The 18,057-nt window shown below is 48.0% G+C and overlaps 1 protein-coding gene across 1 annotated transcript in view; it reads left to right on the top strand.

Moving 5' to 3' along the window:
- The window catches only part of FBXL16 (F-box and leucine rich repeat protein 16), a 38,148-nt gene extending 20,523 nt beyond the window's left edge, over window positions 1–17,625 (top strand). The window contains exons 2-6 of the mRNA XM_070955227.1: window positions 6,069–6,781; window positions 12,574–13,082; window positions 13,766–13,850; window positions 16,203–16,266; window positions 17,477–17,625. Of these exons, the coding sequence (XP_070811328.1) occupies window positions 6,083–6,781; window positions 12,574–13,082; window positions 13,766–13,850; window positions 16,203–16,266; window positions 17,477–17,625 (1,506 nt within the window). The 5' untranslated portion in view covers window positions 6,069–6,082. The remainder of the gene's footprint in view (window positions 1–6,068; window positions 6,782–12,573; window positions 13,083–13,765; window positions 13,851–16,202; window positions 16,267–17,476) is intronic.
- Window positions 17,626–18,057: the final 432 nt, after the last annotated feature.

Here is an 18,057-nt window from a genome sequence, read left to right as displayed (position 1 = left end):
ATACATTCATCAAGAATCATAAGGTACAACACTTAATGATAGTCATAGGCTATATAAGGAGAATGTTTATGACAGGGAGAACAATTAATCAGTGGAATAGCTTGATTTTCAGAGTTCTAGGTGCTTCATCACTGGAGGTTTTCAAAAATAGATGATAACCCTTTGATTGGGATATGGTATAAAATCTCCTGCCATGATCAGGGGAGTAGAAGACTTTTGAGGTCTGCAGCAGCAGCCCAAAAAGCCAATGCAATCCTAAATTGCATTAACAGAGGGATACAATCAAGATCAAGTGAGGTACTAATACCACTCTGTAATGCCTTAGAAAGAACACACCTAGAATACTGCATCCAGTTTTGGTCACCACACTATAAAAAAGATGTTGAGACTCTAGAAAAAGTGCAGAAAAGAGCAACCAAGATGATGAGGGGACTGGAGGCTAAAACATATGATGAACGGTTGCAGGAACTGGGCATGGCTAGTCTAGTGAAGAGAAGGACCAGGGGAGACAGGATAGCAGTCTTTCAATATTTGAGGGGCTGCCACAGAGAGGAGAGAGGGTCAAGCTCTTTTCCAAGGCACCTGAAGGCCAGACAAGGAATAATGGATGGAAACAGAACAAGGAGAGATTCAACCTAGAAATAAGGAGGAACTTTCTGACAGTGGGAACAATCTGCTGATGGAAGAGAAGTTGCCTTCGGAAGTTGTGGGAGCTTCATCCCTGGAAACTTTCAAGAAGGGACTGGACTGCCATCTGTCAAAAATGGTGTAGGGTCTCCTGCTTGGGCGGGGGTTGGACTAGATGACCTCCAAGGTTCCTTCCAACTCTGACAATCTGTCAATCTGTAAATCCCTAACTATTTATTCCTAAATATTTAAAAATTGTTAACTTCCTGCAGGGACGGGGAGGGCTCCTCTTCAATTGCAGATTACCTGTTCTTTTTAAAAAATATGACATTCTACTCAACACAATAGTTGAGTAACGGAGAATGGCTTAAATTACCTGGTTTTCCAGCGGTATTGATCGATGGTTCTTGAAAAATCCAATACACCTTTTAGCTCAACAATAGATTCCCCAGAGAGCAAGCTAATCTTGGTGAAATGTGACAGGGTTTGGAAATAAGAGCACACAGACGAGCTCATCAGAAAGTCAGCAACGTATACACACTCGCTTCAATGCAGCATGTGGGTTTCATAGGTTATAGTAGGTGGCTCTTAGCTGACCTTCAAATAGCTTAGTAGGGTTAGAGTTATGACTTAGATAGGAACTGTCCAGAATTTCCAGGGATAGCTAAACTGGAAAGTTAAACAAAGTCCCAGAAGAAGAACATCGCAAACCATTTCCTATTGTGGCCCATCAGTGGCCTGTGCAGATTGTAGCTGATTCCGACAGCGAGGAGGCTGGTGTGGTGCTGCGTCAGCAGCCTGTGCAGCTGGCGCTCGAGTCGGACAGTGAGGAGGCTGGAGAAGATGTGGTGCCAGAGGCAGGGATTCAGCCAGGGCCTTCAGAACCTCCAGAAGCTCCCATAAGTGAAGAGGACGAAGAGGAGGAGCCTCTTCTCAATGCACGGGCGCGCAGAGCTGCCAAAAGGCAGGAGTGGCTCCTCAGGAGGAGGTCTCCTCGAGAGTAAGGCTTAGGGCTAATTGGCCACTCCCTTAGCCTATTTAAGGAGGAACACCGATTGAAGCAAGCTGTAGGGAACAACTTTAGTTCACTCTCCTTCGCGTCTGGATTCTCTGCAAAATTGCTTCTGGGCTTTCTGCCAACCCTAGTAAGACTGTGATTACCTTATCTTAGGATTCTTGTAGGCTGTTAAGACAGTTTATTAACAGCCTTTGTTTGAAAAAGACGGAGTTATTTTTAGTAAATTAAGCTTTGTACAGACTTTGTGTGTGCTGCGTTCTTTGGGGTCCGTAGCTGGGGCAGAACATTTCCAATTTGTTACCAAGAAAATCACGTGGACCTCAAGCTAAGCACAATTTAGACCCGTGTTTCTCAATGTTGGCAACTCTAAAGACATGTGGACTTCAACACTCAGAATTCCCCCAGCCAGCTGGGGGGGAAGAAAACTTGGGGCAGCTCACAACAGCAACACAACTCCCAAAAAAACATTAAAAGCAAAAAGCAAAAATCTGGCACGTCAGCCATTATTTTCCAATCCAGCTAACATCACCATCTTTAGTCTTTAACTAGGCACTGGGGGAGGAGGAACAGAATGGAGGGCAGGGTAGGAGGAATCAAAACAACCTTATGCCATCATTTGAACATACAGTAATCCACTGAGGATTACGTTTCTCAACCTCTGCAATTTTAAAATAGCAATAGCACTTAGACTTATATATTACTTTATAGTGCTTTACAGCCCTCTCTAAGCGGTTACAGAGTCAGCCTCTTACCCCCAATAATCTGCGTCCACATTTGACCCACCTCGGAAGGAGGGAAGGCTGAGTCAGCCTTGAGCTAGTCAGTATCGAACTGCTGGCAGTCAGCAGAGTTAGCCTGCAATATTACATTCTAACCACTGGGCACCAAGGAAGGAAGGAGAAAAGGGAGAGAGAGAAAGGAAAGGAAGGAACAGCAGACTTATATACCACTTCACAGTGTTTTTACAGCCCGCTGTAGGTGGTTTACAGAGTCAGCCTCTTGCCCCCCAACAATCTGGGTCCTCATTTTACCCACCTCGGAAGGATGGAAGGCTGAGTCAGTCTTGAGCCAGTCAGGATTGAACTGCTGGCAGTCAGCAGAATTAGCCTGCAATACTGCATTCTAACCACCGTGCACCAAGGAAGGAAGGAAGGAAGGAAGGAAGGAAGGAAGGAAGGAAGGAAGGAAGGAAGGAAGGAAGGAAGGAAGGAAGGAAGGAAGTAGAAAAGGGAGAGAGAGAAAGGAAAGGAAGGAATAGCAGACTTATATACCACTTCACAGTGCTTTTACAGCCCTCTCTTAAGTGGTTTACAGAGTCAGCCTCTTGCCCCCCAACAATCTGGGTCCTCATTTTACCCACCTCGGAAGGATGGAAGGCTGAGTCAACCTTGAGCTGGTGAGATCCAAACTGCCAGATTGCAGTCAGCCGGCAGTCAGCAGAAGTAGCCTGCAGTTACACTGCACCCCACGGCTGACTGAAGCACGCTGACTGGGGAATTCTGGGAGCTGAAGTCCGCACATCTTAAAGGTGCTGAGATTGAGAACCTCTGGGTTACAGGACAGGTGTGAAAGGTGAGAGGGAACATGTTTAGGGCACAAAGAAAAAGAAAAAGCACTGGGATCGGAAGACAAGTGCCTTGTAAAGTCAAGAGAGCCTATGGTAAAATAGACAGGTGGGTCCAGAGGGACCCAAAAAATCAAAAGTTTGGTCATGACCCTTTTAAAAAGATGTCACTGCTGACACACAAAACACAAAACCCCTTGTGTAGAGGCTGTTTGTGGAAGAGGTCTGAGCAGTGGTGGGTTTCAAAAATTTTTACTACCGGTTCTGTGGGTGTGGCTTGGTGGGCGTGGCATGGCTTGGTGGGCATGGCTTGGTGGGCATGGGAGGGGAAGGATACTGTAAAATCTCCATTTCCTCCCCACTCCAGGGGAAGGTTACTGCAAAATCCCCATTTCCTCCCGATCAGCTGGGACTCAGGAGGCAGAGAATAGATGGGGGCGGAGCAAGTCAGAATTTTTACTACCGGTTCTCCGAACTACTCAAAATTTCTGCTACCGGTTTTCCAGAACTGGTCAGAACCTGCTGAAACCCACCTCTGGGTCTGAGATAAAATTGCCCATAAAATGCACCTATTTTACGGAGCAGAAATTATCCGTGATTTATTTTGCTAGCGCATAAAGTAAGGCTGTATTGGGAGACGCGTGTTGTGGCCCCTCAGCAGCCCTCGGGTGAACTCTCTGTGTAAATCAAAGTAATCTAATGGTTTGTTTTCCTATTTATTGAAGAAACTCCGGTGTTTTTTTTTTTTTTCCACACCTTACTTGGCTTAAAATGCAAAACAAACTCTTTAGGGCAGTGATGGCGAAGCTTTTCGGCACTGAGTGCCCAAACTGGAATGCGTGTGTATGTGTGTTCATGGGCATGCACCAGAGCGCCGGAAATCCGAAGACTAGATGGCCGGTGTGCGCATGCCTTTTTTTTTGGCCATTTTCAGGCCACTTTTGGGGCTGTTTTTGGCCCCCCAAAAATGCCCTGAAAAACAGCCTGAAAATGGCGCAAAAAATGGCCTGTTTTTTGGCTGTTTTCCGGCACTCCAGCACCTGCAAAGACCAGCTGGCCGGCGCACATGTGCACATTTTGAAATCAGAACAGCAGCTGGCGACGGCGCACGTGCTCACAGAGAGGGCTCTGCATGCCACCTCTGGCACGCGTGCCAGAGGTTCGCCATCAGGGCTTTAGGGCTGAGCACAGTGAGGGACTCCAGCTGAACTCCCATCCGCGAAGAGTTCATGAATTAACTAAGCAGGGATCAATAATTCAAGAACAGTCCTTATCACCCCACGATGACAAGACTTGTAGCCAAATCCTGCTCTTCTTGCTCTGCAATTTTGCTCTGCTGGTCCCAGGGATGGCTGCTTTCTCGTTCATTCAACCGGTGCCACTTTTGGTTCATTACAGATTTTTTTTAAAAGGTAGCAATTTCATGAGTTGGAGACTTGGCTATGGCCCCTTCATGTCATGCTCTTAGCATTAATATGGAATGGCATTTGTTGTTGCTGTTGTTTTTGGCAATTTCCCAGGGAAGGATTCTTCTGAGAAGGGCTGAGTTCAGGATACTGGTCAGTGGTGGGTTCTGTGGGTGTGGCTTGGTGGGCATGGCAGGGGAAGGATACCATAAAATCTCCATTCCCACCCCACTTCAAGGGAAGGATTCTGCAAAATCCCCATTTCCTCCCGATCAGCTGGGACTTGGGAGGCAGAGAATAGATGCCAGTCAGAATTTTTACTACTGGTTCTCCGAACTACACAAAATTTCCACTACCGGTTCTCCAGAACTGGTCAGAACCTGCTGAAACCCACCTCTGATACTAGTAGTGTAATGGATCACGCAATTAAAGGAGAAAGAGGGGAGGGGAGTCTCGGCAAGACAACTGAGGTTTTACCATTCCAGAGAGGGGCCCAAAAGAAGACACTGGACAGTCCTGAACTGCATGGAGAAGGGAGAAAAAGGTTCAGGGCAGCCACACCCTATACCCGCGATGGCGAACCTATGGCATGCGTGCCAGAAGTGACACACAGAGCCATCTCTCCGGTCACGCATTGCCCATTGCTCTTCTGGGTTCTGGCGTGCTGGCCAGCTGGCCTTCACGTGAGCAGGAGCACCAGAAACTGGAAAAGAAGCCACCCAGCGTGCAGGTGCGCGCCAGGTGGCGGCTCTTCCAGTTTCCGGCATGCACATGCACACCGTCCACTTGGTCTTACAGTTTCTGGTGCACCTGTGCGTGCGAAGACCAGCTGGACAGTGCACATGCGCGTGCCAGAAACTGGAAGATCATCTTCCCGGCATGCGCATTTGCACTGGGCGACTGCTCTTCTGGTTTCTGGCGTGCACGCATGCACGCTCCTGTTTCGGCATCCGGTGCTGAAAAGGTTCACCAACACTGCCCTAGAACTTCCCAGGGTACATCTGTTATTAGATTAGAAAGTTATAGCTTTAGTCTGGCAAGATTCTGTCTATTAAAGGTTTAAAGGTAAAGGTTTCTCGTGTCTAGTCCAACTCTAGGGGGCAGTGCTCATCTCCATTTCCTAGCCGAAGGAGCCAGCATTGTCTGAAAACACTTCCGTGGTTACGTGACCAGCATGATTATACACCAAGGTACACAGAAGTCTGTTCCTTCCCACCAAAGCTGTACCTGTTTATCTACTCGCATTTGCGCGCTTTCCAACTGCTAGGATGGCAGAAGAGGTTTAAGGTAGCCTCATCTTATGATCTCCCAGGCAGGGTATATCTATTAGGTTAGGAGGTGATAGCTTTAGTTTGGCAAGATTCTGTCTGTTGGGTGTAAACCAATAAAAATATTGGACTTGATTGGATTCTACGGTGTCTGACATCTAATGTTTCTCTGTGTTGTGTTCCAGAGTGATCTTGGAAAATGTCGAACCTTGGCAACAGCGATACCAAGCCCCCTTGTCTACCCCGGAATGGACTTGTTAAACTCCCCACCCAGGCCAATGGACTCGGCTCCGCGAGCATCACCAAAGGGACCCCAGCAATGAAAAACCGCTTGTGCCAGTCTTCCGTGCCTGCAATCCTCAGCCCAGCCTTAATGAATCACAGTGACCTGTCCATGCCCGGTCTCACTTCACCATTGTCTTTGGCGGCTCTGGCAGGAGGACCTTCAGGAGCCACCGTGGTGGGACTTCCCGCCGACGGGTTTTCTCCAGCCAATGGGGACATCCCATCCCTGGAAGACCTCTCTGGCTCCCCCACCAAAAGACATCTGGCCGTGGATGAAAAGATCCTGAACCGTTTATTTATGTACTTTTCGGCCTGTGAGAAATGTGTCCTGGCCCAGGTGTGCAAAGCGTGGAGGAGGGTCTTGTATCAACCCAAATTTTGGGTGGGTCTCACGCCGGTGCTGGACACCAAAGAGCTCTACAATGTCCTGCCCAATGGAGATAAGGAGTTTGTCAACCTTCAAGGTTTCGCCATCCGGGGGTTTGACGGTTTCTGCCTCGTGGGGGTTTCCGACTTGGACATCTGTGAGTTCATCGATAATTACGCCCTCTCCAAAAAAGGGGTGAAATCTATGAGCCTTAAGAGATCGACCATCACGGATGCAGGGCTTGAGGTAGGTCTTCGGCTTCCAGGGTGATGGCTCTGCCTCTGTTGCAGAGTTCAGCCTGGGCTCTCTAGACTGGAGGTAGCTCCTCAACAGTTGTTGCCATTTTGTCCTTTTTTTTAAAAAAAAAATATGGAACTAATGGAGAAAGTTATGGAATAGATGACCATGATCAAAAAAAGCAAGTTGGCATCCAGGAGAATCTGATGAAAGTTCTGACTCGTTTTTATGTGGCTTACATGCAGGGGTGAAATGCTACTGGTTCACACCGGTTCGGGAAAACCGGTAGTTAAAAAAAGCTACCGGTTCGTCTGAACCGGTATTTCCAATGATCAGCTGTGCCGCGTGATTTATATTCCCTAGAAAGCAGGAAATCCTGCTCTCTAGCGAATCTAAATCACGCGGCACAGCTGTTCTACTTACCTTCTTAAGCCTTTTTCCGTGCGCAGCGTGCGTTTGGGACACACTGTGCATGCATGCATAGCGTGCGTTTGGGATGCAGTGTGCATGCATGTGTGCAGCGTGCGTTTGGCGTGCACGGCGTATGCGCAGGCAGTGAACTGGTGGCAAACCGCCGAGGATTTCACCATTACCTACCTGCAACATGTGTTGGGACTGCTGGAGGTCTTTCTGCACCAATCCCACCCAGCCCAGCCCATTTTAAAGAGAATCAGATAGGTTTATAGCCCTCTCCACTTTGGAGAAAGGGTCTCTTGGTGACCAATGTCACTGCAATAGGTGTGTAAGGAAAGCTTTTATGTCTCTGGGTGTCTTTGCATAAATCAGATTCACCTGTGAGCTTCCACTAGAGGTGTCTTCTCGCTACCACAAATGCTCCTGTGAATAGCTCCCGAAATAGGGGACATTTAACAGCCTTTAATTCAGAGATTCCAGATGGAATATGCACATTAGATGAAATCTATGGAGATTCTCAGTCATCCAGGTCACAGTTGTCCCAAAGGTGCTTTTTTCAAGAGGCAACTGGACTTTCTGGTTTTTTCTTCGAAGACATTGCACTTCTCATCCAAACAGCTTCTTCAGTTTAAAAAATCATTTATTTTGAGATAGCATCGAAGCTTGACACTGAAGTAGCTTCTCGGATGAGAAGCAAAACATCATCTTCAAAGAAAAAGCAGAAAGTCCAGTTGCCTCTTGAAAAAGCACCTTTGGGATTATATGAAGTCTCTGCCGTATTGTTACTAGAAATCGGCTCTATGTGTTGCATGGACCATCCCCTCTGCTTTGTCAACCATGGCTTAGTCTCAAGTGGGAACCTAGCCACTATAGCAGTGATGGCTAACCTTTTTGCCATCACGTGCCAGGAGTGGGGTGGGGTTTGCACGTGCGGATACCCATAATTCTATGTGTCCTGCCCCTGACCCTCCCCCCGCTCCCCCTCTCCTGGCACATAATGGCACGGTAGGACCATTTTTAGCTCTCCCCAGCCTCTAGAGCCTTTCTGGGAGTCTGGGGAGGGTGAAAACAAATTTCCCCCCCGGAGGCCCTCCAGAGGCCAAAAACAGCCCATTGGCCAACTTCCGGTGGGGCTGGAAGAGCCGTTTTTTGCTCTCCCCAGCCTCCAGAGCTTTCTGGGAGTCTGGGGAGGGCAAAAACAGCCTTCCCCATGCCCTGGAGGCCCTCCAGAGGCTGAAAATGGCCCATTTGCCAACTTCTGGTCCCACCAGAAATTGGCAAATGGTCCGTTTCCGGCCTCCGGAGGGCCTCCGGGGAGGGAGGCTGTTTTTGCCCTCCCCAGACTCCTAGAGAGGCTCTGGAGAGAGTAAAACGAGCCTTCCCCATCACCCCCTGAGGCCCTTGGGAGGCAGGAAACAGCCTGTTCCCTACTTCTGGTGGGTTCAGAAGGCCCGAAAATCAGCTGGCTGGCACACGCATACACACCAGAGCTGAGTTCACGTGCCCACCAATATGGCTACATGTGCCACCTGTGGCACGCATGCCATAGGTTCGCCATCACAGTACTATAGATTATTCAGCCAACCACAATTAAGGTCAACCATGGCTTAGCACAATGTGGGAACTCCGCCAATAAGTCTCGCTTCCAATGGCATCTCACCCATGCAAGATTTTGCAACTTGACTCCACATGCTTTGTGGAGCAGGAAGCCCTGATTTGTTGTACAATACACCAGATGAATTAGATCCGACTCTGGTTCTTTTTCTGAGGGTTATCCAGCCCTGGTGGATAGGTGGCCTTGTTCCCAAGAAGCCACCATTTCCCATCAGCGCAAGCCAGGGGTGTCTCCACATGCTGCCTAAAGCCCATTGGAACAGATGTCTTTCTGAGATATTTTAGCAGATGAGCCAAGTTGCTATTAGCGAGCAATTATGATTACAGTAATTGGAAAACTTGTCTTTGATCGTTTCCCGTGTCCTGATATAGTAACGGAACTAAAATAGAGTAACAGGGAGGTTTTTTTTAAAAAAAAGAACCTTAATCTTAAATCATCATATTGCAGATTATTTCGTTCCCAACTGATTAATCAAGCAAATGGCTCTCGATGACTTTAGCAATTAAAAGTGCTGATTTTTATACTGGTTGAGACTAAAGTAGTACTGTCTGCTTGAGTGAAACATATGATTTTGGCTATATCTGAGAGGAAAGCACAGAAGATTAAACCAGAGGCATTTGATCTACCAAGCATTTGCAATATCACTTGCGCAAGACGAAAATGACGGATTTGGTATTAGCAGGATCCGAGAGACATAATTTCAGGGGTGAAATCCAGCAGGTTCTGATAGGTTCTGGAGAACCGGTAGCGGAAATTTTGAGCAGTTCGGAGAACCGGTAGCGGAAATTTTGAGCAGTTCGGAGAACCGGTAGCGGAAATTTTGAGCAGTTCGGAGAACCGGTAGCAGAAATTTTGAGTAGTTCGGAGAACCGGTAGCGGAAATTTTGAGCAGTTTGGAGAACCAGTAGTGGAAATTTTGAGCAGTTCGGAGAACCGGTAGCAGAAATTTTGAGCAGATCGGAGAACTGGTAGTGGAAATTTTGAGTAGTTTGGAGAACCGGCAAATACCATCTCTGGCTGGCCCCAAAGTGGGGAGGGAATGGTGAGTTTGCAATATCCTTCCCCTGGAGTGGGGTGGGAATGGAGATTTTGCAGTATCCTTCCCCTGCCACACCCACCAAGCCACGACCACCAAGCCACGGCCACAGAACTGGTAGTAAAAAAAGTTGGATTTCACCATTGCATAATTTGTATCATTGGCATGATGAACCACAAAACACCATTACGGCTTCTTGTGTCATTCCTCTGAAACAAAACTAGATGCAAGAGATGACCAGGCTGAGCATGAGGAAGGGGTCAAATACGTCATCAGTCTCGAGTCTCTTCTATCCCACAAGAGATCTAAGTCCAGCCCACCTTGAATTCCTTTGACTCTTATCGACCACCAATTTCCTTTGGCTATTAGTAGTTCAGATTCTTGTAGAGAGCTTAGCGCTTGCAATAAATCTTTATATCCATTTGAACTCCCTGGATTTCCGGATTTCCCTGGGGCTATAGTAATTTAAACCACGGATATGAACCTTCCCCGACTACGAAGGAACATCAGGAAGATAGGAAGCTGCCTCAAATTGAAGCATATGTTATTTAATCTAGGACCGGGAAAATTGTGGTCCTCCAGATGTTGCTGAGATACCTCCCCCCAGCATCATTCGCTATTGGCCATGTTGAGTGGGGCTACTGGGAGTTGAAGTTTAGCAATATCCGGAGAGGCATCTGGACCCTCACCAGTGGTGGGATTCTACCAGTTCAGGCGAACCGTTAGCTCCAACTTTCAGCCGTGAGCAAACCGGTTCTCTTCGCCCGCCCCTGCGTTATACTCACCTATATTTCCATTTCCGAAGCCCAGCTGATCAGCGTGGTAGAGTGGATTGCCACTTCTCAGCTGTTTTTCTTGCTGGCAACAATGCGGGAGGTGAGTTTTCACCAAACTGCGCACGCACGTGCAGCAAACCAGTTGTTAAACCAGTAGGATCCCACCACTGACCCTCGCCCACTCTTTGATTTAGCCAATATTGAGAGCATCCCAGTCAGTGGTGGGTTTCAAAATATTTTACTACTGGTTCTGTGGGTGTGACTTGATGGGTGTGGCTTGGTGGGCATGGCAGGGGAAGGATACTGTAAAATTTCCATTCCTTTCCCAATCCAGGAGAAGGATTCTGTAAAATCTCCATTCCCACCCCACTCCAGGGGAAGATACTGTAAAATCTCCATTCCCTCCCCAATCCAGGGGAAGGTTACTGCAAAATCCCCATTTCCTCCCGATCAGCTGGGACTTGGGAGGCAGAGAATAGATGGGGGCGGGGCCGGTCAGAATTTTTACTACCGGTTCTCTGAACTACTCAAAATTTCCGCTACCGGTTCTCCAGAACTGGTCAGAACCTGCTGAAACCTACCTCTGATCCCAGTGGAAATCGGTTGAGAATTCTGCGGCACAAATCTTGTGAAAGAAAACTTGCAGAAGTTGTAAAAATGCCATGTTTCTGCTTGGGATATCCACAATATGTTTCACTCCACCTTATGGGACTCTATATGAAGATCAGCAAGCGTTTTTTACACAACAGGCTAAACTTGATTAATATTAACCTAGGTTAATTTGGCGGAGGCTTAACTTGCAGGCTATTGTACAGATCCGTACTCTTAGATACCATATATTGTGGAAACCGAAAAGCTGGGTTAATTCAGTAGCCAAGTTGAGCCTGTTGCGTGAATTCAGCCCCTGGGTGAATTCCTGCAGTGGTTGACTGCAGTGATTCTCTTAACAATCATAATAAAAACATGATCATAACATCAGGTCCAGGCACATGAAGGCCACATTGCTTAATGACTGCATCACTTAGAACTGAAATCCCAGTCCCAATTGTGGCCGTACGTTGAGGAATACCTCTACAGTAAAATGGCAGTCCGGTCTTTTCTTGAAAGCTTCCAGTGATGAAGCTCCCGCAACTTCTGAAGGCAACTTCTGTTCCACGGGTTGGTTGCTCTCACTGTCAGAAAATTCCTCCTTATTTCTGAGGGTAGGACAAGAAGCAACGGGTGGAAACTAATCAAGGAGAGAAGCAACTGAGAACTAAGGAGAAATTTCCTGACAGTTAGAACAATTAATCAGTGGAACAACTTGCCTCCAGAAGTTGTGAATGCTCCAGCACTGGACATTTTAAAGAAGATGTTGGATAACCATTTGTCTGAGTTTCCTGCCTAAGCAGGGGGTTGGACTAGAAGACCTCCAAGGTCCCTTCCAACCCTTCTCTTCTCTTCTCTTCTCTTCTCTTCTCTTCTCTTCTCTTCTCTTCTCTTCTCTTCTCTTCTCTTCTCTTCTCTTCACTCTACTCTACTCTACTCTACTCTACTCTACTCTACTCTACTCTACTCTACTCTACTCTACTCTACTCTACTCTATGTTGAATCTCTCCTTGGTCAGTTTCCATCCATTATTCCTTGTCTGGCCTTCAGGTGCTTTGGAAAATAGCTTGACCCCCTCCTCTCTGTGGCAGCCCCTCAAGTAGTGGAAGACTGCTATCATGTCCTCCCTGGTCTTTCTCTTCACTAGACTAGCCAGGCCCAGTTCCTGTAACCGTTCTTCATATGTTTTAGCCTCCAGTCCCCTCATCGTTGCTCATCTCTTCACTCTTTCTACAGTCTCAACATCTTTTTTATAGTCTGGTGACCAAAACTGGATGCAGTACTCTAGGTGTGGTCTTACTAAGGTTTTTATAGAGTGGTATTAGTACCTCCCTTGATCTTGATCGTATCCCTCTGTTAATGCAACTTTCAGGTCATGCTGGAACAGATGCAGGGGCTTATGCACCTGGAGCTGTCTGGATGCAACGATTTCACCGAGGCCGGTCTCTGGTCGAGTCTGAATGCCCGCATCTGCTCCCTGAGTGTCAGCGACTGCATTAACGTGGCCGACGATGCCATTGCGGCCATCTCACAGCTGCTGCCCAACTTGACTGAGCTCAATCTTCAGGCCTATCACGTGACGGATACAGCCCTGGCTTACTTCACTGCCAAGCAAGGTTACACCACCCACACTCTCCGCCTGAACTCCTGCTGGGAAATCACCAACCACGGCGTGGTGAACATGGTGCACAGCCTCCCCAACCTGAGCGTGCTCAGCCTCTCCGGCTGCTCGAAGGTGACGGACGACGGCGTGGAGTTGGTAGCAGAGAACCTCCGCAAGCTTCGGAGCTTGGACCTGTCATGGTGCCCTCGAATCACAGATATGGCCCTTGAGTACATCGCTTGCGACCTCCACAAGTTGGAAGAGCTGGTGCTGGATAGGTAAGGTGGGCCCTGAACTTTTCCGATTCCTTTTGCAGGTGACAAGATTGGGGTCTGAGATAAGACATCCCAGGGAATTAGGTACACCAGGGAATAGAAATCTTTGGACAGCTCGGGGCCATCCTTTTGACGGTCTTCAACTGACAGAGCCAAAAAAAAAAAAAAAAGCCACAGAGCAGAACCTACAAAGGACATCATCCAAAGAGGCAAAGGGACACTGCACCATGGTGGCACAGTGGTTAGAGTGCAGTACTGCAGGCTATTTCTGCTGATCACCGGCTGCCTGCAATTTGGCAGTTCGAATCTCACCAGGCTCAAGGTTAGACTCAGCCTTTCATCCTTCCGAGGTGGGTAAAATGAGGACCCAGATAGTTGGGGGCAAGAAGCGGACTCTGTAAACCGCTTAGAGAGGGCTGCAAAGCACTGTGAAGCGGTATATAAGTCTAAGTGTTATTGCTAGTGCTATACAGGGTAGAGAGTGGGACAGACAAGGATGAGGTAAGGCAATGGAAGAACCCATCAGATGGTCCCACGTTAAAGAAACAGAGATCTAATTTGGTCCAAGATAGCTTCCAATATTCTATCACAGTGATTGGTCACAATTTGCTTGCTCCTCTATGGAGACCACCCCATTGTTCTCCCGCTTTTAACTTTACGGTGGTCCATCTTCATTTCTCTGGCAGGTGTGTACGGATAACAGACACTGGGCTCAGTTACTTGTCCACCATGTCCTCGCTTAGGAACTTATATCTCCGCTGGTGCTGCCAGGTAGGTCAAAGGGGAACTGGGGTTCTTCTCCTTGTGAGCCTCATCCAGGACGGGGCTTGCAATTTGTAAGGGAGCATTACAAAACTCCGCATTGGTGACAGGAAGGGCATCTGGCCAGTAATCACTCAGCTCCATTCAGTTGCCCAGACTCCACCCTGCAAGGGATGATGGGGTTCTTAAAAGATGATGATGATTGGGGGACAAAGTTTGATTTTGTGTCTGGAAGTATCTGGAAGCTGTTGGCTGGTTCAAAATGTGGCAGCCCGCAGGGTGTTGTGCAAGTCTAGATTTGCACATGTGTCACCTCACTTGAAGGAGCTGCATTGGTTGCCAATTTGCTCCCTGGTCCAATTCAAGGTGATGGTTGTCACCTTGAAAGGCCAACAAAACCTGGGAGTAAATTGTTTGAAGGACTGTCTTTTCCCAGTCATATCTACCAGAGCAGGTGAGAAGGGAGAAGATGTTCTAGATTCCCTTTCTTAAGGAGGTCCCTCTAGAGGGACCAAGAAGAAGGGTCTTTTCCATGCTAGCCCCCTCTTGTGGAACATCATCGCCGTGGAGATAAAATTGGCCCTCCTCTTGATAGTCTTCCGAAGGGTCCTGGAGACATGATCGGGGTGAACTTCAAAAATTTTAGCAAGGGGTTCTCTGTCTGGTTGCTGGGTGGGTGTGGCTGTGGTGGGCGTGGTCTAGTCAGCCTCCTGCACCATGGGGTGTGTGTGTGTGTGGGGGTGTTTTTGCCCTCCCTGGGCTCCGGAGGCTTTTTCAAGCCTCCAGGAGGGCGAAAATGGCCTCCCCAGGCTCTGGAGGCCCTCTGGAGGCTGGAAACAGCTTCCGAACTTCCAGTAGGCCTATTTTTCATCCTCTCTGAGCCTCCGCGTGTGCCCTGCAGTTACCTGCATCCAAAATGGGCCATGTGGTGACTCCTGGGAGGGGAGGGGTGGGTGGAGCCAGCCAGGAGTGGGATTTGGGGGTTCTCCAAACTGCACAGAACCTTAGCTAGAGGTTCTCCCGAACCCCTGCGAACCCCCAGCAGCCCATCCCTGAGACACGGGGACCACAGATGATATGGAGCCCATCAAGTGGTCGGTTTGATTGTAGTGACCACGGGCCTGGGGGGAAATTGGGTTTTGTTTGGTTTTTTAAAAAAAAAATAATTATAAGCTACCCGGAGTCACTACGAGTGAGTTGGAAGGCCATATAGAGGTAGTCTTTGACTTACAACAGTTTGTTTAGTGACCATTCGAAAGTACAATGGCACTGAAAAAAGTGAGTTATGTCCGTTGTTCAGTTACAACCAGAGGTGGGCTTTATATACCCTGTTTCCCCCAAAATAAGACATCCCCTGATAATAAGCCCAATCGGGCTTTTGAGCGCATGGCAATAAGGCCAAGCGCTTATTTCAGGATTCAAAAAAAATATAAGACAGGGTCTTATTTTTGGGGAAACACAGTAATTTAACAACTGGTTCCTCCCAGCACCGAAACTGAGCTTGCATGCATGAGTGCAGCTTTACAAATGCAGCTAAATAGGATGGCATAGTGCCAGAGCGAGTGGACGGGTCCAGTGGTGAAATTCATTTTTTTTTTTACTACCGGTTCTGTGTGTGTGGCTTGGTGGGTGTGGTGTGGCTTGGTGGGTGTGGCAGGGAAGGGATACTGCAAAATCCCCATTCCCTCCCCATGCCAGGGGAAGGATACTGCAAAATCTCCATTCCCTCCCCACTCCTGGGGGGAAGGATATTGCAAAATCTCCATTCCCACTCCACTCTGGGGCCAGCCAGAGGTGCTATTTCCCAGTTCTCTGAACTACTCAAAATTTCTACCGGTTCTCCAGAACCTGCTGAATTTCACCCCTAGGTGGCACCCACAGGTCACAACTACCAGTTCGCCCAAACTGGTACAAACCGGCTGAATCCTACCTGTGGTTACAATCCTTGCAGCATCCCCGTGGTCACATGATCAAAATTCTGACACTTGACTGATATTTATGATGGTTGCAGTGTCTCGGGGTCACACGATCCCCTTTTGCGACCGAGAGGCAAAAATCAATGGGCAAGCCAAATTCATTTAAGGACTGTTACTAATTTAAGCTGTTAGCTTAAGCTGTTACTAATTTAAGCTGTTACTAACTTAACAGCTGCAGTGATTCACTTAACAGCTGTGGCTAGAAAGGTTGTAAAATAGGGCAAAACTCACCTAACGACTTCCTCAGTCAGCAAACTGAAATTTTGGGCTTAGCGGTGGTCGTTGAGTCGAGGACTACCTCTATATATAGATTTTTTTTTCCTCCAGAAGTAAGTAAATAAATTTTCTTGGTGTCTCACAATCCCGTCTTCTCCTCCCTTTGTAGGTCCAAGATTTTGGCTTGAAACATCTGCTGGGAATGAGAAGCTTACGCCTCTTGTCGCTTGCCGGTGAGTGTTGGATTGGGGTGGATCCTTTCAGATCCGGTGAGACACAGGTCTGCAAGAGAGTTTTGGGACCCTCTGAGGGCCTGAATCCCAAATCACCCAACTTCCTCTAATCTTAAGACTAGCTTGTGGTGTGCAACCACTCACCCATAGTGGTGCACGCCGGGCTCAGATGCACAAACTCGGATAGATGCAGGCACTCATACATACGTGCGTATATGCAGATGCGAAGAAGTATGCACCCACACAGAGAGACGTACCTGTGTGCACAGATACACCCATCAAAAAGGGCCAATAAGAAATAGAATAGTTAAACATTCTCAGAATGGAAGAAGGTCTCCCTTTTTCCTTGCCAAGCAAGCTCTGGTTTTAGTCTTTCCAGCCGAGATATTCTTTCTTATTCTCCGTGCTCTCGGAGTTTGTTTGTTTTCTTGCAGACATTTGCACTGATGCTGCTACCTAGTTGGGTAATGAAATGTCTGCAAGAAAACAAGCAAGCTCTGAGAGCACCAAGAATCCCACAGTTCTCCTCCTCCTTCCCCTTCTCCTCCCCTTCCGCCTCCCTCTTCCACTCCATAAAGCCTGCTCCCTTCTAGCATTGATATTACCTAGTTAGGTAATGAAACATCTACAAGAAAACAAGCATACAAGCTCAGAGAGCACCAAGGACCCCACATTCCTCCTCCTCCCTCCTCCTCCTCCCCTTCCACTCCACAAAGCTGACTCCCTTCTAGCATTGATGATGTTACGTAGTTGGGTCACGAGATGTCTGTAAGAAAACCCACCGAACTCAGGGAGCACCACGGACCCCATAGTTCTCCTCCTGCTCCTCCTCCTCCCCTCCTGCTCCTCCTTCCTCCTTCACCTTCCTTCCACTCCACAAAGCTGACTCCCTTCTAGCACTGATGATGTTAAGTAGTTGGGTCACGAGATGTCTGTAAACCCACCGAACTCAGGGAGCACCACGGACCCCATAGTTCTCCTCCTGCTCCTCCTCCCCTCCTTCCTCCTTCACCCTCCTTCCACTCCACAAAGCTGACTCCCTTCTAGCACTGATGATGTTACGCAGTTGAGTCACAAGACGTCTGCAAGAAAACCCACCAAACTCAGAGGGGCACCAAAGACCCCCTCCTTTCAATCCTGAGCTACAAATGTTCTCCTTTTGTTAGTTCTTCCTTATTCACGGGGATCTTCTCTGATTTCCCTTTACCAGGCTGCCCTCTGCTGACCACCACGGGACTTTCAGGCCTGGCTCAGCTTCACGACTTGGAAGAACTGGAGCTGACCAATTGCCCCGGTGCGACTCCTGAGCTCTTTAAATACTTTTCCCAGCACCTGCCTAGCTGCATGGTGATTGAGTAAGCCGCTCGCTAGAAACATCTGGCCAAATCCTGGAGTCCTGTTTCTCCAATCCAAACTCAGCACTGACCAACCATCCAGAAGTCAAGTTTTTCTTTATTTCTTCGTCATTGATATATAACTGTATATGGAGGTATATAGATATATATGGATGATTTCTTTCCAGAAGAGGGTGGCGTGACTTGAAAAATCACGCGCTCGAACATGTACACTCAAACGGGGGGGAAAAAACAACAACAGTGCGATGAACAAACAGTTGGTCATTCGGCGGATCGGCCGTGGCTCTAAACACAAGCGGAAGAATTGACCCTCAAGTTTGTAAATCCTGACGTCGCCATCATCTTTCATCTTCGTAGGGAGCTGTTTGGAAATCTTACCTTTTGGGGGTAAACAAACAAACAAACAAACCAAGAATAACGGAAACACACCACGTGC

The sequence above is a fragment of the Pituophis catenifer genome, unplaced genomic scaffold (genome assembly GCF_029215685.1).
Source record: "Pituophis catenifer annectens isolate HBS135680 unplaced genomic scaffold, rPitCat1.0.hap2 SCAF_16, whole genome shotgun sequence".
Taxonomy (NCBI): Eukaryota; Metazoa; Chordata; class Lepidosauria; order Squamata; family Colubridae; genus Pituophis; species Pituophis catenifer.
This window is presented reverse-complemented; position numbering and strand designations above follow the sequence as displayed.